The sequence below is a fragment of the Xiphias gladius genome, chromosome 22 (genome assembly GCF_016859285.1).
Source record: "Xiphias gladius isolate SHS-SW01 ecotype Sanya breed wild chromosome 22, ASM1685928v1, whole genome shotgun sequence".
NCBI lineage: Eukaryota > Metazoa > Chordata > Actinopteri > Istiophoriformes > Xiphiidae > Xiphias > Xiphias gladius.
The window spans coordinates 7,856,054-7,874,870 of record NC_053421.1 but is presented as its reverse complement, the minus strand read 5'-3'; the positions used below and the strand labels follow the sequence as shown (position 1 = coordinate 7,874,870).

General features: G+C 42.1%; 1 protein-coding gene across 1 annotated transcript in view; it reads right to left on the bottom strand.

Annotated features, from left to right (window-relative positions):
• Positions 1-325: 325 nt before the first annotated feature.
• Positions 326-18,817, bottom strand: part of rspo2 (R-spondin 2) — a 55,982-nt gene continuing 37,490 nt past the window's right edge. Inside the window, exon 6 of the mRNA XM_040118427.1 lies at positions 326-508. Within this exon, the coding sequence (XP_039974361.1) occupies positions 393-508 (116 nt within the window). The 3' untranslated portion in view covers positions 326-392. The remainder of the gene's footprint in view (positions 509-18,817) is intronic.

Below are 18,817 nucleotides of genomic sequence, written 5' to 3'. Positions count from 1 at the left end.
TGCCCGTCCGTGTTCCATCACCCTGGATGGTTAATGACATTGTTAATAATGGGAAATTAGTTCAGTAATGTCAACTGTAAAGGTCCACAAGGCAAGGCAAGGGTTGGGGCTGGGGGAAGAGAGTCACCTGGCTGGTCACTGCAGTAGGGGAAGAAGAAGAAGCGGGAGGCAGAGACATGAAGCATGTGTTTACTGTGTTGATACTGATATCGTACGTTAGACATATTCTTGTAGTGACGGATTTGTGAGTCATGGCTGTGGGGGGAGGCGGGGGAGGGCTGGGAGGCAGGTGGGGAGGTTTTGGGATTCATGATAGTCGTTGGTCAGAATATGGGTGCAGCAGCGTCTAGCAGCTTTGCGTTGGTTCTTTGTTCAATGGGTAGTTTCAGCTCTCACTGGCTGGAGCGCGCAGAGGCCAAGTGGTCACTGTGCTGGTTCTGGGCCCGAAACCGCAGTCTTTGCTTGTTCTTCTTCTTTGGTTCTTTGGCACGGTGCTTCCCTGAGCCACCTGGGAGTAAAGAGGGAAAGGAGAGAAATGGTTATCCCTTTAATCGTTATAACCCACACTTGTTAGATTCTCCAAGGTAACAACCTGTTTTGAACAACCTCTTGACAAAGTCCTTCTACTCAATGTAATGCGGTCTGTTTCTTTAGCAAATGTTAGATGATTGCTAAGGCTGGATTACTAGCTGAGAGAGTCTGGCCACTGCCCTGGGGCCCAAAACCTTCAGGGCCCCCAAATGCTGAAAGTGGTCAGTGTGTCAATTACTTTGTAGTAACTTCATTAATTGTAAATTAGTTTGGTAATATGCAACACCGTGTGGTGCTGTACTATGCATATCTGCTTTAAATGCACCAGTGACAGTTCTGTAGTAATAAATCACTGCACTCACACCTGAATGTTAATCAGTCAGACTCAAAAACGTCAGGTACAAAAAAAATTTGCACCTGATCATCTGCTCAGAATATCACTTACAAAGCAACCACGGATGGGATGATGCAGCATATTGATGGGTGCAGAGGATTTGTTTTAAAGCAACAGATTAATGACCTGGGAGCTCTACTTTATTGATTTGAATGTAAAACAGGGGTATGTAAAAGCACAGTCATGCAAAGACTGCTGTGGGATAGAATTTGTGAGCTCAACCTGCTTATTTTGGGCTGGATTTGAGACTTGAGCTTGGATTTGATCACACTGCCCAAGAGTTAAATTTGATAAGGGTGACCGAATAGAAAGATACACACTTTGATTTTTAAATTTTGATTCTTAAAAGAATCGGCTGGATTGGAAGTGTGCTTTGATGGCTCATAAGGATTCTTTAAAAGCCCTTGTAGTGATGTCTTACAAGTTTTGCAACTTTTGCCAATGAAAAAGGCTGCATAACATAAAGAAGTGAACGTTATACAATATGCGACACATAACAGGTCTTAATTTGCTCCAACCCTCAGGAATGAACCTCAGTTTTAAACAACTGTCTGTTCAGCCGAACACTTTTCACTGTCACTGCAACAGAGAGGGGAGATAAGTATGGCAGTTGCACTCTCTTTCCAAGTTGGAAAGGTCCCCAGCCCAAGGTTAATCCATCCCAGGTTTCACTGGGATGGGCAAAGCATGCTGGGAACTGACTTCCTGCTCTCATGGAAGCTTGTGTGGTGGAGGCTCTGCACCCACAGCTCTCTGTGACAGAGAAAACTCTGGCTACTGAACCACAAAGCAACAATCTGGCTGCCAAGGCCACAAATAAGATAACGAGGTGTGTGTTTGAGATGTATGTGTGCAAGGGGGAGTGAGTGTGAGGGAATTTAAGGGAAAAGAAAATCTAATGGGGGAAAAGTGGAGTAGGGCTTGGATGATGAGACGCTATCTGGATCCTAATCTAGAACACAAAGAAAAAAGCCAGGCTATGGTTCGCTGAGGGGGGAAGCACAGGAAAATGCTACAGAAAAACAAGACTCAAACGCAGACTTTCACTGCCCTATTCGGGGTCTTATTACTGCACTTGTTCAAGCTTTTTCTCTCGCGAAAAATAGGTAACAGTGTGTAAAACTAGGCATTATCTCTAATTGCTTTCTGATACGTGCTGGCATTGTGGTGGCCGTTTAAGTAACCCTACAGAAGACATATATCTATTTCCCAGGGCTATATTGTGAGGTAGATTTGAAAATATTCACTCGTTTAAGATGACACGCTTGAGAAAGCAAGTTATTACTCTGTTAATAAGGTCTCCCAATGAATAATACAGATGCATGCAAACATCAAACCATCTCAGAACTATTTCCTGTAATTAATCTAATCTTGTTATTTTAAGTCACATTGCCAATCTGTGCCATGACAATAAAGTTTCTTGCACACAGCTCCTACTTAAAATCATCTTTTGAAAACAGCTTTCAAATCTCTTCCATCAAATTCTCATGCCCTTCAATTGAAAAATGTTGCCAGAGGACTTTGTACACTTGCTTAGCTAATGCCACTTTAGATTTTTTGCGTGACTTATAGAACAATAATGTTTCTTAAAGTAAATCTGGAGCTGAAAGGCATTTGGCCTATAGGTTTGTTTTCCTAACTGTGCTTTAAAGAGGTAATTTTCATTCAAAACAGTGTTGCTAGGTACCTGATAAACATGGCTTTCAGTGCAATCAACTCAAGATGAATTACATTTGACGGCTATAAAGTACATTGTGCAGCATTAAACTCATTCTGTAACGGGCAAAGCCCTCATGGGCCATTCCTTGGACGCAAGGCTGCATTTAAACTGAAAACGCCTGCATTTACAGCAATTGCTTGAAACACAAATAAATATGTGAAAGTTAAAAAGTAGTTTTCCTGGCTAGTTCGGGACTGGGCAGGAGAAGTTTTACGCTCTCGGTAACAACACTCACAACACACACAGACACACACACACAAAACTGAAGAAAAGAAACAAATCCAGGAGCTGGTGAATTTGAAGCAGACTGTGCATCTGAGGTCAACAGGTATAAAATACAGATATATTTAATGGGTTCACTGATTAATTATTTTACACTGATACGACATCTTTTTAAAGCTTTGTGATTAAACTTGAGTGAATTATATTACTTCACCCCTTCCTTCCTATACCTTCCTTCCTTTCTTTCTTTTTCATGGTTCTCTCCCTTCCTTCCTTTTACAATAACAAACTGTAACATGCGTTGATAATATATTTACTATAAATATGAACAAAATAAATAATTTATCATTTTTTATGAAAACAGAGTTTTTAATTTGCAGTAACTACTAAACTGAGCTTAAAACCAAGACAATCTGCCCTCTGGACTCAAGAGGACGCCGTCACACTCCCTGCATTCTGCCACAGACACAGCCAACTGGTCAGCTACAAAGCTGGAGCTATGTCACGTGAAAGCTAGCTAGTGAGATAGCCTCCACTAGCCTTAGCTAAAACTAAAGCTTGATTTACTTATTAATTTTTTCCTAGCTGCTATCAGTAAATTAAAAAAATCCCATTTTGATTGAATTGAATTGACATTATTCACATAACTAAATAAAGAAGTAGCTAAACCTAGTCCTGATGAAGGAAAAACCTAGCTAACGTTGAACTCCTAGTAAAGGTAATTACCTTAACAGATCTCAGTAGCTGCCGTGTCAGCTTTTGAATGTAATGGGATTTATGTGTTTTAGTGTGATTATGCTACCTTTAAATCATATATTTTAATGTATTAAATGTAAATTAATTGATTATATTCATTACATTTAATCATCATGAGCTATGGACTGTATCAAATCAAAGTTTATTTTCTTACACAAACTACTGTACTTAGTAGATTAAAGACTGTAGATCAAAGATTAAGGGCAGAGTGTTGAATCTTTATCTTTTAGATATTATTTAGGTTCTCTGCAAATAATTTGGGGGCTAAAATAATCAGCTTAAAAATACAATGATATCTAAATTTTAGAGCATTACAACCTTTTTATCTGTTACACAGTTTGCCATTGAGCCTGAAAACTTTAAGCCCCTTTTTCTCAACTTCATTCCTTTCATATTTACTGGTCTTTTCGCCTTTGTAGTGCAGCTTTGTTTCTAAGGCTTTTTTTTTGTTCTCGTTGTGTCATTCACTGTAAGTTGATGACAGGTGTCAAGATAATGTACAAGTCGATTTATCACGGTATACTAGTAAAAAAACAAACTGATGGAGATCTTTCTTGCAGGGAACCAAATACACTCCTTAAGCTGATCGCTGATGCTTTCCAGTCATTGCTTTTTAATCGTACCCTTATAAATGACCAGATTCTGGATATTGTAAAGGAACTGTACAATATCCAGGAGTACTGACAGAGCCAGTCCATACTGTAGCTCTGCTAGGCAGTAAAACTTACTTAATCCTTATCACAGGCTGTTACACATCCTGGAAGATTTATTTTGTCTGTTAAGTACATCTTGACAAGTTCAGATTTTATATGATTTACCAGTTCTCCTGCAGAAACTGAATACTAATTAGACTCCTCAATACTGTACCGGCATTTTCTATATGTTTCCACCTTCAGCTCGAACTCCCCAAACTAACTGATGGCACTTCATAAGCTCACATCCTCCACAATTTTAGACCATATTTCATAACCCAATCTCAATGCTGACAGCTAGAGGGCATCCAATCCCTACATAAGCCCCTTCCCCCGGCATCTGATACAGTCCTATTGAGATGGTCTATCATATCTACTCAGCAACTCCTATTTAGCCTTTCCTCAGGGCACTAGGCACTCTGAACACTGAGCTTTCATCATCTCATATTTACGACCGATGTAATCACTTAAGCTGATTACCAGGGTTCACAGAGGAAACAGTTTAATTTGCATGGAAAGAAATGATTAAGTCATCTCAATTGCTTTCAAAACCAAGAACAAATTCATAAATCTTAGAGTATGTAAAGATAATTTTGTCTTGGAAGGCATAGTAGGCTTCAAATTATTTTCTGTCTTTGTTTTGTGTCGTAACTGGCACAGTACCCATCAAATCAAAAGAGTATGGCTTTTATCAGAAAATTGTAATTCTTCTTTATACTTTTCTTTCCGTTCTGGCTACTATCACTACAGAAAACCATAATTTCACCAATGTTTAGTTTTCCTTCATAGATACAATCTCGCTCTGCCAGCTTGACATTTGTGTTAGAGTTTGAAATTAAAAGTTAATCAAACAAACAAACAAAAATCTCAAGAGCAAATCGAATTGCTTTGCATTTCTGAATCAGAAGCAGAGCCTGTGGTGGGGTGGTTGTTTACCGCTGTCAAAAATGACCTTTGTGGAATTCTTTTATGTATCCGTGTGTGTGTGTGCATGCATGTGTGATTGATATACATGCCCTTTATGCCTGTGCGTCAGTGATTGTGAGCTTCTATATCACCTATGTGAGTTTTGGAAATATTTAGTGTAATTTCCAATCTCTTCAGCTGCCAAACCAGTGAGCAAAGAGATATTAAACTCCCCTACACGCACTGTGGTGGACGTTCCTAAATAACCTCTCAGAGCCAGTCAGGATCCACCGCTTTTTCTTTTGCTCCCTCTCTGTGTCCCTGCGATGCTATTTGAGGCTCTGAGCAATAATTGAGCGGACTACATGGTGAAGATCCAACTAAGAGTTAAGCGCTATTATACATATCATGTTATTAGGCTTGCACTCCAGAATAATATCTCCTTGCGGAATAGCAATATGACTACTTGTCCAACTGATGCACTGAAAGATAATCAGTCAAATCCATATCCAGAGGGAAGGAAGCCAAAGCCAAAGCTCCCATCATCTGTGTCAAAGCTAATATCTTTGTTTTGGAAAAGGGGATCAAACTCAAGAATACGTATGAGTTTACATGAGAGAAAGTCTTCATCATTAAACAGTGTTTTATTCCTCTGAAATCAGGCCTTTTCGTCACAGAGGATTTCTCCAATGAGGAAAATAGACATTTATTTTTTTTTTTTTACTTTGCTGGCCCTGAGGCTACTGTGGGAGTACCTATATGTTACCCTATTATCACATAGGCCATGACCTGCTAAAAAAGAGCAATCCACCGACTGTCGGCACAGGCCGAGTGATTTCATCCACTAACGGCTCCGTTCGCATTGCAGGAATTGAAGGCCTAATCTTATCTCCATTGCTTGCGGTTTGAGAAAAATCAATGGCTGATCTCGAGAAGGCATTAAGACATACGGTAAATGGGATCCTATACTGCTGAAAACTCTCCCCCGCTCTCCTGTTACCCCATCCCTCCACTCAACGCAGAGGGTCAATTAATAACTTTTGTAGGACACGGGGGAGGGGGTGGGGTGGTGGCATGGGGCAGAAAAAAAAATCCAAACAATTTTGAAGAAGATTCGGGTGGACTTAAGGAAGGTAAAGCCGGAATTTTTGGCGTCTCGTCTTTTTCATAAACAGTCCAAAGCGTAGGCCTTTTTTTTGTGAGGGAAGGAGAGAAGTACTGGCGCCAGTGAGATTTGATTTCAGTGGCAGAAATTGGATTAGCAGCCATTAAGGGCCTCCTCACACATACATTTATAATGCTGTGAAGGGGAAAGGATCTGTAGCCAGCCAGTGCTCTCTTTACTCACACACCGACAACTCCTCTGTCTGGGAAAAGGCTATGGACGCTGACACTGATCTATACCGCTGCTGAACTTAGTTTTCGCTTGATTTATAGGTGGTACACAGTTGTATGACCTCAAGTGACCTGTAGTTCATTAAGGCGTAGGCCAGAGGTAGGCCAAATCTTTTAATGGCGCTTTGTGCTGCTGTCTGCCTGCAGGGAAATGCTGTAGAAGGCTGATTTGACATTTGAGGCAGAGAACATGACACAGATTAAAATTATGCTTAAGTGTACAAAGGGAGAAATTTGTAACAGATACAGATCTGGACGGAGTGAATAAGCTACAATATTTGAGAGGAAAACAACTAGGAAATATAGACTTCAGATGTAGGAAAAAAGAAATCAGCCTTTTGACAGAGAGGACAATCATTTACAAGAAGCTCATCTTGCCAACCAACTGACAAGAGGCTCTCTGCACAACGTCATTTATCCCTAACAAGGTTACTGTGGATCACACTCTTTCATTCACTCTTTCATTCTGTCGTTCCGTTTCCCCCATGCTCTGCTTACTATCATTGCGCTGCTAGGCGAGAATGATTTAAAACATACACATTCCGATTTAAAAAGCTAATGTTGGGATTAGGTCGGTCATTATTTTCTCATCTATGACCTGGTAGAGGATCTGCATGGAGATTAAAGAAGCAGGTTAGCTCACTGCTCTGCTCTTTGATGCTTTGTTTCCCTGAATATAAGTTAAAGCGAAAACCTGACTCGGAGATTAACGTCTCTAGGCGGAGAAGTCCCGGCAAAACATGCATGACTGACACGGTGATTAATACGCCCAATGGTCAATGCAGACAGCATGCTTTTTCCCCTCTGGAGAAGGTCGATCACACCAGCAAGAAGAAGCCACAACCTGCCCTGGCAGGTTACAGAACAGATGATGACCCGGCACATTAAAGTTCTACTCCATCAGTCTACTGATGAGTTCTCCTGCATTTCACAATAAGGTAACTGTTCTCTTGTGCTGCTGATGCTGGCAGGTCAGAGGTGCAGATCTTCTGTACTTTATGAGCTTCAAAACAGAAAACAGGACATTGTGATTTAACAAACAGCTGGCCTACACTTTTCAGGTATTAACTGACTATCAGTAGTTAGCTTACGGTGACTGCACATATCGCTCCAGAAGTCCTGTCCTTACAAGTCAAATTTACATCCAAAATTAGCGGAAATTAATGAAAATAAACAAAAGAAAATGCAAATGAATGCATGTTTTCATCCCCTTCTGTTGTGGAAGGGCCCAACTCGTACTGTGAACAGTAACAGAATTAATATTCATATAATTGTGGTTATGGGCACATCAAGATAAACTGTGGTGCAAAATGTCCAGTCAGGTGCCGTTAAAGAAGAGGGTACAATGAGATGAAGTAATTAAAAGAGTGCCCGCCAAACTTCAAATGAAAGAAAGCTATGTGGTAAACATGATGGAAATTTGTGTTTGTTTCACGTATTAATATGAGGAAGGTTACAGTCTCCTAATTGGTCCACACAGATTTGATGTTTTCGTCTGCCGCAATATTTCAGCTCTCCAGTGAAGCAGAAGCTTCAATGGGCATTTAAGTCACATGCCTGTACATCATAATTAATTCAATATTCTGTTTATAACAGGTGGATGGAAATGTACTTACAGAGGAGCCACAAGATTACATACCCTCCAACAAAACCCAGGTGAAGAATATAAGCTAACCGAATATGGCTAGCTAGCAGCTAGGAAGACAAAACATGTAACTAAGAACACTTTGAAAGTACCAGTAGGTGCATTTCTTGGTTTTTGTGCTTCCATGGAGAAATCTGAATCCTTTATACTACATCATTTTTAAAAAAGTAATCACATTACTGAAATGCGTCACTAATAAATGCTTTACTGCCCAGCACTAGTGTGGTAAATTGCTAAAAATAATAATTAACGAAATGTAATTTCTAGGTTGTGCTTTGAGTTGCTTGCTTGATATGCTTACTAGTCAACTACTGAAGCCGAATATCACAACAGTGGCTGTTTCACATAAAACAGGATTTTACATGAGCTGTAAAAATTCTCATAAATGTCCATGTTTCTCTGGGTCTGCATGAATGAAATGTGCAGAAGCAGTCATTTTTATAACCTCTGTGACTCTAAAACTAGAATCTTTGTGGAACACATTTACACCCTCAACTCTGAATGGAATGCCATTTTTCTGACCTTGCTATTGGCCTTAACAACAAAAGACAAAAAGGACAGCAGACCATGTTAAGTAATATGATCAATGTTTAGTTTTAAATTAGCATCATGTATTTCACTTTTATAACATTTCTTTAAAACAGCTGTAAAGCGCATTGACTTTTGCTGGACACTACTGCACAACATGACTACTGCAGATTTAACTGTCTGTACTGGGGGAAGTTAAAAAGGGCTCCACACAGGACCAGATGGTTTCTTACCAATCCATGTCACGTTTATTAGTTTACACTGGAGTTGCACTGGAAAAATACATCTGGCTTTTTAGCCTAAATTGCAAAGCGTGGATGCAACAGGGAGCAGTATCTCATTATTGTTGTAACCTATTTGCCTAAATTAATTTCTAATAACGATTTCATATTAACCACACAGAGAAAGGGTTTCATATCAACTTCACATCAAGATAGAAATGTTTCTCCTGAACTGCAGTGAGCAGATGCCTCATCCTCAGACAACTGGTCTCAGCAACAAGGGCTAGATTTCATCATCCCAGTGGTAAAGTGGTTCAGCCATTATTTCTAAATGTCTGGTAGGGGTACCAGACACTGAGAAGAAGAAATAAGGTTTGACGACTTAAATCACATGACGTTATATGGTTTCTGGGTTATGACATCCTGCCAACTGTTACAGTTTTCCCACTTCCAGTTGGAGCTGCCAATTTAGCTTTAAAGCAGAAATCTGTACGCACACTGTCGCCCCCTGCAGCAATGAGAGGTCATTTGAGTGAAAGCTTGCCGTTTATGTGACTCAAAACTTAGAAAATGTGCCAGCTTGTGAGGTATGATAGTCACTCTTCATTTTTCAGTTTTGAATTAAGGCGTATAACTGATCATTATCGACTTTTTTTTCCACTAAATGGAACCTTGCTGTATTGCAGTGGCTTTACACAGCCAATGGTGTCATGAGGGTAACGTCAGCAGCCAGGCAGTGAACAGGCATCACGACTGGCCCGCTGAGTCTGATGCGTCTTGAAACCACAGGACTGAGAGAGAAGTGAGCAGCCCCCTCTGTGGTCTGCTATCTCCCGACTGACTCATCGACACATCTGGGCCTAAGTATATGGGGCTCTCCTGCCCCACGGGTACTTGGTTAAATGAGGGATAATTAGCTTTAGTTGACTTTAATGAATGGCTTAATGTTGTGTTTCATTTCTGATGTGAAAAATATAAAGCTCAGCACTTATCAAAGGGAGGCCCCGCGCTGATGTTCCTAAAGGCTTGCCTCTGGTGTGGGTCTGTTTGTTTTTGTATTTGTTGTATGCATGGGGCTGAGGCAGAGTGAGCTGAAGATAGCTGCAGCATATGAGGGAGTGGTTTCAAATGTGACCTCAGCCAGGGATCCGGAAACCTGCTGGGATATACAGTAGCAAATTCATCATTCTAGGTGGGAAGTTACTACAGATGTTGACTCTATTTGTTTTTACTCAAAGACAGAAAGGTTCATATCATCCTGCTTTGATTTCAATAGCTTCTATTGTATATCAAGATGAGAACTCTATAAAGGCTTTGATCCATCTTATAATTCCCATATGCTGTGATATAAAGCAGGAAGTGTCTTGCTGAGTTATGATAGTCATCCATCTTAGTTTCCGATAAGTGTACTGCATTGAGCTGATGAAATTAATCATTTTCAACAGACAGAAGATCCAGCATGGATTTATTTGCTCTATTCAATCTTTGATAACAAGCTGCTCTCAAGCTCTTCTGATATAACTGTCATCTACATTTCCATGTGTTTACACTGATGAACTATTACTTGCAACTGCAGCTAAATATAGTTCATTATCTTTGCAATGCCATTAAGAATTAAAAGCTAATAAAGGCGGGACTTGCCAGGTCAGTTTAGTGCACTTTTACACATCCTTTTTACAGCAAGTCAGGCTTGTCATCCATTGACTGATAGAATGAAACACATTCACTCCAGAGGACCTCACCAATCTCTCTCTCTCTGTGTAAACTAGCACCCCACCGGGATTAACTGTGCACTTTTAAAAGCACCCTTACACTGATGATGGATCAAGGCAGGAAAAGCACATCCTGCAACAGAGGTGATCTCTTTGCCCTATTAAACAAACATTTGGGACACTTATTATTTATCTGAGGAGTTGATTGTGCATTTCCAGGATCTGTTAAGTACACTTTAAGTCTGAGCCTCAGGTAAAAATGGGGTCAACCCTTTTTATGAAGGAACCCTGGCTTGGGGATTTACCTGGCTCAGCCCCAACCCATGAGCCTCTAGGTCTTCATGAACAATCCCTCTGCATTGCAGCACACCACCTCACTTTATGGAGAGGAATAAAACAGTTGTTAACACAGCCATGAGGGCGAAGGCAATAAGATACACTAAGAGTAAGAGGCTTTTTGCACCACTATGGGGCTACAAGGTGGAGGAGGGAAGGATAGATGAGGGTTTCTATAAACAATTTACCAACACTGTAAACTACAAGCACACACTCACTCAGGCTTTATATGCCTGAAGTAGGCTGCACTCAATAGCTTGACCAGCTAGCAAGCTTACTACCTAGTAACCCAGTGTTACTTCCAAGGCCAAAAGGCGTATCAGTAACCAGTCCTGAATGCTATGAATATGTTAACAGCCTTAAGCTAAGTAGGCGAATGGTTATGTGAGAATGCAATAAAAGTTCAGTCTTACGTTTTTCCTATTCATCCTTATAATACTAGGACTAACTACAAGAACAATACTGTTTATTTATTTTCATGCCTTCTACACGGATCATGAACTGGTAAGGATTCTGACTTATAATATGACTTATGCTACATGATGAAGCTAACATTAACTGAGGTATCTAGCAAGCTGATCAAAACGGTCAGCGACAGTTGTCATATCAGCCAGCAAAATTGACTATTGTCTATTGACTACTGACTATTGCATTGGGGGTGTTATGGCTATGTGAAGACAGAACAAGATGACCATGTGTGATCCACACACTCAGCATCTCCACTGTGCACGTGTACAACTCTGCTTGTGCATCAATGTTTTTGAGCATGCATACACTCTTCATTCTCTAAATATACATGGTCTGCATCCTCCTGGTCTTTGTGGGCCTCTAAGGGAACAGGGGAGGATATAGGAGGAAATTGTCCGGCATGATTCCCTCTTTATATCTCATTTCTGCACAAGTCCTTTCATCCCCCTTTCTCTCTTCTGGGAGACTCTAGGAGGAAATCCCTCACATGTTTGGACATGGAGCACAACTGTCCCAAAACAGGACCAGACCCTAACGAGCAGGGAGCCAAGCTAAGTCAGACAGGCTTAGACACCAAAACACAGACAGGGGCCATCAGGATCATGCCGCAATCCCCGTGCAATGGCCAGTGATGAGGGAATCAAGTCTGGCCGGCGCTTTTTGTTTTCTTTGATTGTTCTACTAACAATCAAAGGGTGCTATTGTTCAGACTCCTCTGAGGATCCAACAGACTGCACATATTTTTTGATAAAAATAGTTCATTACTTCACAGCGGAAGAGGGGGTGTTTTTATTGTGTTCGCAGTGCCCCTGTTGCACAGAGAGAGAGGTAAAGCCAATCCAGGAAGGGCTTGATCCTCTCAAAGGCCTGTGCTGCATCAAACACTTGTCAAACACCAGGCAGACAGACAGCTGAGTGGCTCTGACAGATCTGATCACAGACACGGGCAATAAGAGTCACCGCCACTCAGCTCCTCTATCCAGGCACCGCTCTCCCACTCTTGTCAATAATCCCCCTTCAACTCACTAAAACACAAACAGAGGGCTTTAAGGCATATGGCAGACATTTTCTTGTTGTTTTAAGCTGTGTATGATTACAGTGCAATTTCAACGGTCATTTCAGGGTCTCACCTCACAGAGGGAGAGGTCTGTGTATTCCATAAGGCAGCAGCATCTGTCAGAGATGCAGTAGGGGAAGAAAATGGAATCAAATCAAAGGGAGAGTTAAGCTCCCACTAATCCAAAAGAACTGTCTCAAGGCCTGTCAGGATCACGGTCCTAAACCTTGCCACCCTGCGGGAAGGAGCACTTATGTTTGAAGGGATTTGATATGGTACCTGGAATAGGTTGAGTTTCATGACAACCACAACAACCACTCAATCATGTCTTGAGATTGTCCTTGGCGAGCCATCATGTTATGTGCTCTGAAAAGGCAATATAAGGGGTATTTCTCGCATGACAGATGACTCAAAGGATTAAAAGCAGATAGCACTAAATGAATATCTAGAGACGTGGGTAAATACTTGCCAAATGTGACCGTCCAAAATTTAGAAAAGCTCACATTGTGTCATGTATAAATTAAAGAAATTTCATTACATATTTCACTATCTATATCTTAAAATTAAATTGAAGTCAACACACTGGTCTATATGTTGAGCACATGTGGCTGCAACCACCAAAATTGAACATATACCAATGATCAGTTGACAGAGTTCATAGCAGCATATTCCGAAGAAAGAATTCCCCTTGACTTCAACAAATCTCTTATTGGTCAGGTTTTAAATATGAGTTAACATTTATACATCATTGACAGTATGTAAATGTGTGACCTGACAGTACAGTGGATGAGGGCTGTGAAAATCATGTAGTTGAAAAAACCCAAAGGGATTTAAAGGGTGATTGGTGGTCAGAAGTGCAACGAGCTCATTTTAAAGAACATATGTATCATTGTCTTTTTCACTTTAAAGCTGCTTGAATCAATTATTATGTATAATAAATAGGTCGGACGACAGAGTTTAATGTGAAAGTTGTTGCTGATATTAATGAACCACAGAATTATCGCCCAACTCTCCAATTCCTCTCAGCTCTATAAAGATCTTTAGTGTCTTTCAGCTCATTGTTTTGGTTTTATGGCCTTCACTTTATTGGTTCTGTCTCACTGCTCTCGTCAGTGTTGTTTCCAGGCAAAACAGATGTTTTCAGCAGAAAAGCTTAATATACAGTCTACACTACCTGGCCATCACAGAAAAGACAAAGTTAGCAGCATGCCGGTAAACACAGTGGAACATTTAGTAGTTAAATAGCTAGGATATTTTTTTTCAGGAGTCGGTGGACATTCGTCAGATGACTGAAGACACGCCTGTAAATGAATGCTACTGTTGCTCAGCTGAATGTGTAAATAGGTAACTGCTAACATGATGGTGATAATATATCAGTTTTGTGTTTACATTTATGTGCACTATCCTCAAGGGGGCAAAAAAATCAATGAATGTAGGTTTGATTGTTAATTCAGTATGCATAAGTACCCTGCCTCTAGCCATTGGCTCGAGACCAGTGGCTTTTCTTCCGACTCATAGATAACCTCAGACAGGCTTGTGGAAGTTAGTTGGCTGGTTGTAGTTTGTACAGTGAGAAAACTTGTTAAGGTCAAAAACTTGTGGTAATGTATTTGCTCTTTTAAGGTGAAATTGCTAACCTGTGACATCACCTTCGTGTCTTTGGTCTTTTGTGTTGATGAGGGTGTAGGGCTCTACAACCTTGGTAAGTTGGGTCCTGGCCTTTACTTACTACTATAATGGCTCTGCTTTCAGTCTGCATCCCACCTGTATTTGTCACTGTTAGTTCACACACACAGAAAAACATCCAGACACACAAACATACACACAGCCAAGGGCCAGCAGGCCTATACTTGCTGCTTTGTTGTGTCTGCATGTCTGTACACTCTGTCCACGCTCATGGACATGAGTGGGTCAGAAGCCACAGCCTCTCTCTGAATCACCAGCGGTAATGAAAAGCTGTGATGTCTCTTTAAAGACGCCCGCCAGAGATGGGGCAAGAGAGGGAAGGAGGGTGGAAACAGGAGGAGAGCAGTGGAGAGGTGAGGAGAGGAGAGGAGAGGAGAGGAGAGGGGCTTCTGGTGGCTGAGCCAGTCCAACTGTGCACCAGATGTTTTCAGGCTCCCCTGTTCGGCTCCTAGCCGTCCTTCTTTTCTCCTCCAGCCAGACCACTGGAGAGGGAGGTCTCCAGTGCACGCAGCACTGCTTCGAACAATGTGCGCCACGCGAACTCATCGCTCCTCTGTGGCATGCACATTGTTGCTCAGACAACCACACACTATGATATGTGATACATGAGTGAAAGAGTGTCATTCGAGTGCGAGACAGGAAAAGAGAATGGAAACAGGGACGAGGAAAAGAGTAGATAATGTGGTGACTTGTTCTGCCTGTGAGGTCTGTTTTATTGTTTGTCTGTGTCTATTACGTGTTTCTCACACTCTGCCTGCGTAAATGTGTCTGTGTGTGTGTGTGTGTGTGTGTGTGTGTGTGTGTGTGTGTGTGTGTGTGTGTGTGTGTGTGTGTGTGTGTGTCTGTGTGTGTGTGTCTGTGTGTGTGTTTGCGTGCATCCTCGTCTGCCTGGTGTGGTGTAGATGTGGAGATGAAAGCCTTTGTGGCCCACAGGAGAGCTGGCAGCAGCGCCGGACTGGAGGTCTGGCAGACAGAGAGAGGAGGTGCAGGGATACAGCATGATCAGACAGATCCCACTGAAATTTTTTAAAGCAGGGTGAGCAGGTTTCATAACAAGCTTTACAGATCGCCACCCTTTAAGCTGTTCTTTAAAATCTTTTAGCACCTCACTGTATTGATTTCTCTGTTTGAACATCTGATATAAAATAAGACAATAATCACCAACTGTGCTCAGGGGCAAACCTCTGTCAAATCAAAAGGGGACATCCCTGGCTGGTAGTCAACAGATATTTCATAAAAGACCAAGAAGAGCCCCACATATGAGGCGAACCCTACTTCAAAGACTTCATCACAAGCTGTTGCTATCCATCCCTGTAAAGACTAAGACCGTGTCTTGACTGCTGTAGAAAAATCACAGGGTGTAACAGCACCAACTGTCCATCACGGTAACGTTCATCGTAGGTCCGCTTTATGGTCCCGACCGTGTCATGGGCAATATCAGCCCATATACAGCACAGTGGGGGGAAATAGTTCCCATTTGTGGGGCATGAAAACATGAAAACATTCCACTTCTGTACAGTATCTCCTCCTCCAGTTTGCTGCCACTTTGTTTGTTAGCGTATGGCTGTTTTTTGGTGGGGCTGTTGATGTCGGCCCATATGCCTCATTTCCTCTGCCAGAAGATGACAACGGAAGCCTCACAACCAACGCAGTGTTCCTCCTCTTTGACAAAGTCACACTAAACAATATGTGCAAGGATATCCAGGTTTTCAAATTTGCAAATTATTGATTTAGGTCATTATTTCATAAACCTATGCAGACTGTAGTCACAGATGAAAGTAACCATGAAGTTTTGACAATCAAATTGATGTCTATTCAACATCGAAATGTATTATATAAAGATTTGTACATCTGCCAGCTTGAGTTTATTGGGATAACACTATTACCAATGCACACTTCACAGTAAAGCGAGTCAAACAAATAAGGGCATGGCTGAATCTAATGTGTGTACATGAATCTACAAAAGGCAGTTCAGCAAAACCGCAACTCAACTGGGCCAAAGAGTGTGAAAAAAAACCCCTTCACTCCAACCCCTCCTTTTTCTTCCAGCTTGGAAAAGACCAGATGACAATAATGTGGAGTACGGAGCCCCAGTGAGTGCCGCTGACCCCTCCTCTTCCACCACCCTCCTTCCATCTCTCCACCCCATGGTCTTTGAAAGGCCTCCACATGTTTATGGCTCATGCCTGTGGTATGACGATGGATTCTCCATATAAAAGCCAGCAGGATCATGGGGTGTTTCAAATATGGCTCTCTGAAGGCAGTTGCTGACAAAATGACAGCAGCCATATTTATTTTGGTCAGAGAGCAGGGGGCACTTAGTGGGAAGTTAATCAGAGACCTCCCCCTCCTCCTACTCCTGCCTTCGTGCATCGGCCCCCCACCCCAAATAAGGAATGTACTCAGCACAGAAAAGTCTCAGAGACTACTGGTAATGACTTTCTCCTACATTGGAAGATTTAACAGCGCTAAACTGCACGAGATGCAGAAAAATAAAACCGAAATTTAGGTTTGAGACTATCAGCATAAAGCAAGTGTTGATTGCCTCTCCAGACATGAATGTAGATAATCAATTTTCATCTGGTTAGATGAAATATGGGATAGCTGAAATAGAACTTGACTGACTTGACTGTCACCGCAGCGGTGACCATAACTGCCATTGGCACTGGTATGCTGGAGATTGGGCCCAGTCAGTGACAGGTTGATGTGTCTTTCCTCTTCACTGTTACTCTGTACCTCATGAGAATTGTACCTCATGAGAACTCATCATTATGTTTTTACATCTTCACGACCACATTTGGATGGTATTTAATTAAATTAACGAATGTTGCAAACCTGAGAGGTGGGTGGAGGCTGAATGGGGGTCGTACCAGACAGACCCAGGCCCAGGCTCTGTGTCCGGAGCCAGGCCATCCTTGCTGTCCAAAGGAGGCAGGGTACTTCTGAGGCCTTCTCACCAGCTACTGTGTCAGCCCCTATGGAGCAGCCTTATTAAATGAAGATTAAGCCGTGGCTCCCCCAGTCACAACAGGCTGCGGTGTGAGGCACACATAATCACTGTGACAGGGCAGCTGCCAATTAGTGCCCTCCTTCTGTCCTGGGAAAATGCTCCTCACTCTGCTCCCGCTGGCGGGAAGAACTGATCCGGATTGTCCGTGATATTACCCAGTCCAGAGATCACCGTTAATCACCACCCGTCATTCCACTGGGGCAGAAATCAGAGCAGGACTTGTCATCTGTGCACAAGATCTCCCATCCAAATGTAGTGACTTCCCGTAGAGCACACCCGGCAAACATTAATTGAAATAATGAGATAAGTACATGAAGGAACACAAGTACAAACCTCTGTTCTCAAATACTTTTGGTAAAGTTCAGAGAGGTGGCTAAAGTAGCGCTCGATAGTTGTTTTGCTTGAACAAACTGCACCATGGGCTCTTCTGCTTAGACAAGGAGAACATAGTCCATCAATTCAACTTAAGTTGAAAGCATTTGTCTGTTTTCAAAAAAACTGGCCTGATGGCAGAAGGCTGACAAAAACACATGCAGAAATGTGTTTGGATGTAGGGTTTCCAAGCCAAACACAGGCCAGACTCAGATGTGATCATGCTGTGTGCGTAACTAAAATGTTCAGAAGTGAATGGCATCCTTCGCCAAGGCTTAAACCTCTTGGCTCAGCGAGTATAAACACCAAAATTGTGTGTCACACGCTCATACACATGCAAGCGCATTAACTGCTCCCTCGTATGAAAAGACTGCCAGAAACCGGAATTGTTTGGTGTGTCGAGCGGTATGCGCTACAGACAAGGCGGCTGAGCTTCCTCCAGAGCGGATTTGAGGCAATCACCATTGCTCTGTGCATCGTTTTACAGGAGCAGAAACTCTGTAGCAGATGGTTCGCAGACGGCGAGGACCAGGAGGTCCACAGCACTGTGAATTCACCGCAGAACCAGATTGGCTCCAGACAGAACCTGGCGTAAATCCCACCAGTCAACCAAATCCTCCTGGGGTCTGGTCAATCCGGGTTGGATTTTGGTTCACTTTGGTCCACTGAGACAGACTGTAGGTGCTTGTAGGGCAAATTAAACAAATGCCCGCCTCTCTGTCACGTCCAATGGCCTTAAATACAGACAAAGAGCTTTCAAGGCTTTTAGATTTCACACTGAAGAGGACGGATGAAGTGGTAAACTGAGTCTAGGTGGGTTTAACCTCTTGTACACCACTACCACAGAATATGTAACAAAACCTATTTATTCTAGGTTTCAAATTGATAGCAGCGGGAATGGACTGAACATCGTGACTAGAAGAGGTAGTTATCAGTCACACTATAAACACAAACTGCTCATAGAATTTATGAAAGATAGTATTAGTGGTGGCTGGATCCAAGCATTCAGATGACTGATGGGATTGAGGGCTTGGCCTCGGTTGAGCCCTACAGCAGAAAGGGTTTCCATGGTTACACACACGGAGGATCAATACTCCCACAAAGGCCTCTAGCGCTCCGACTACAGGTACATAATCCAATGGCCAAAAATAATCATTGTATGTTTC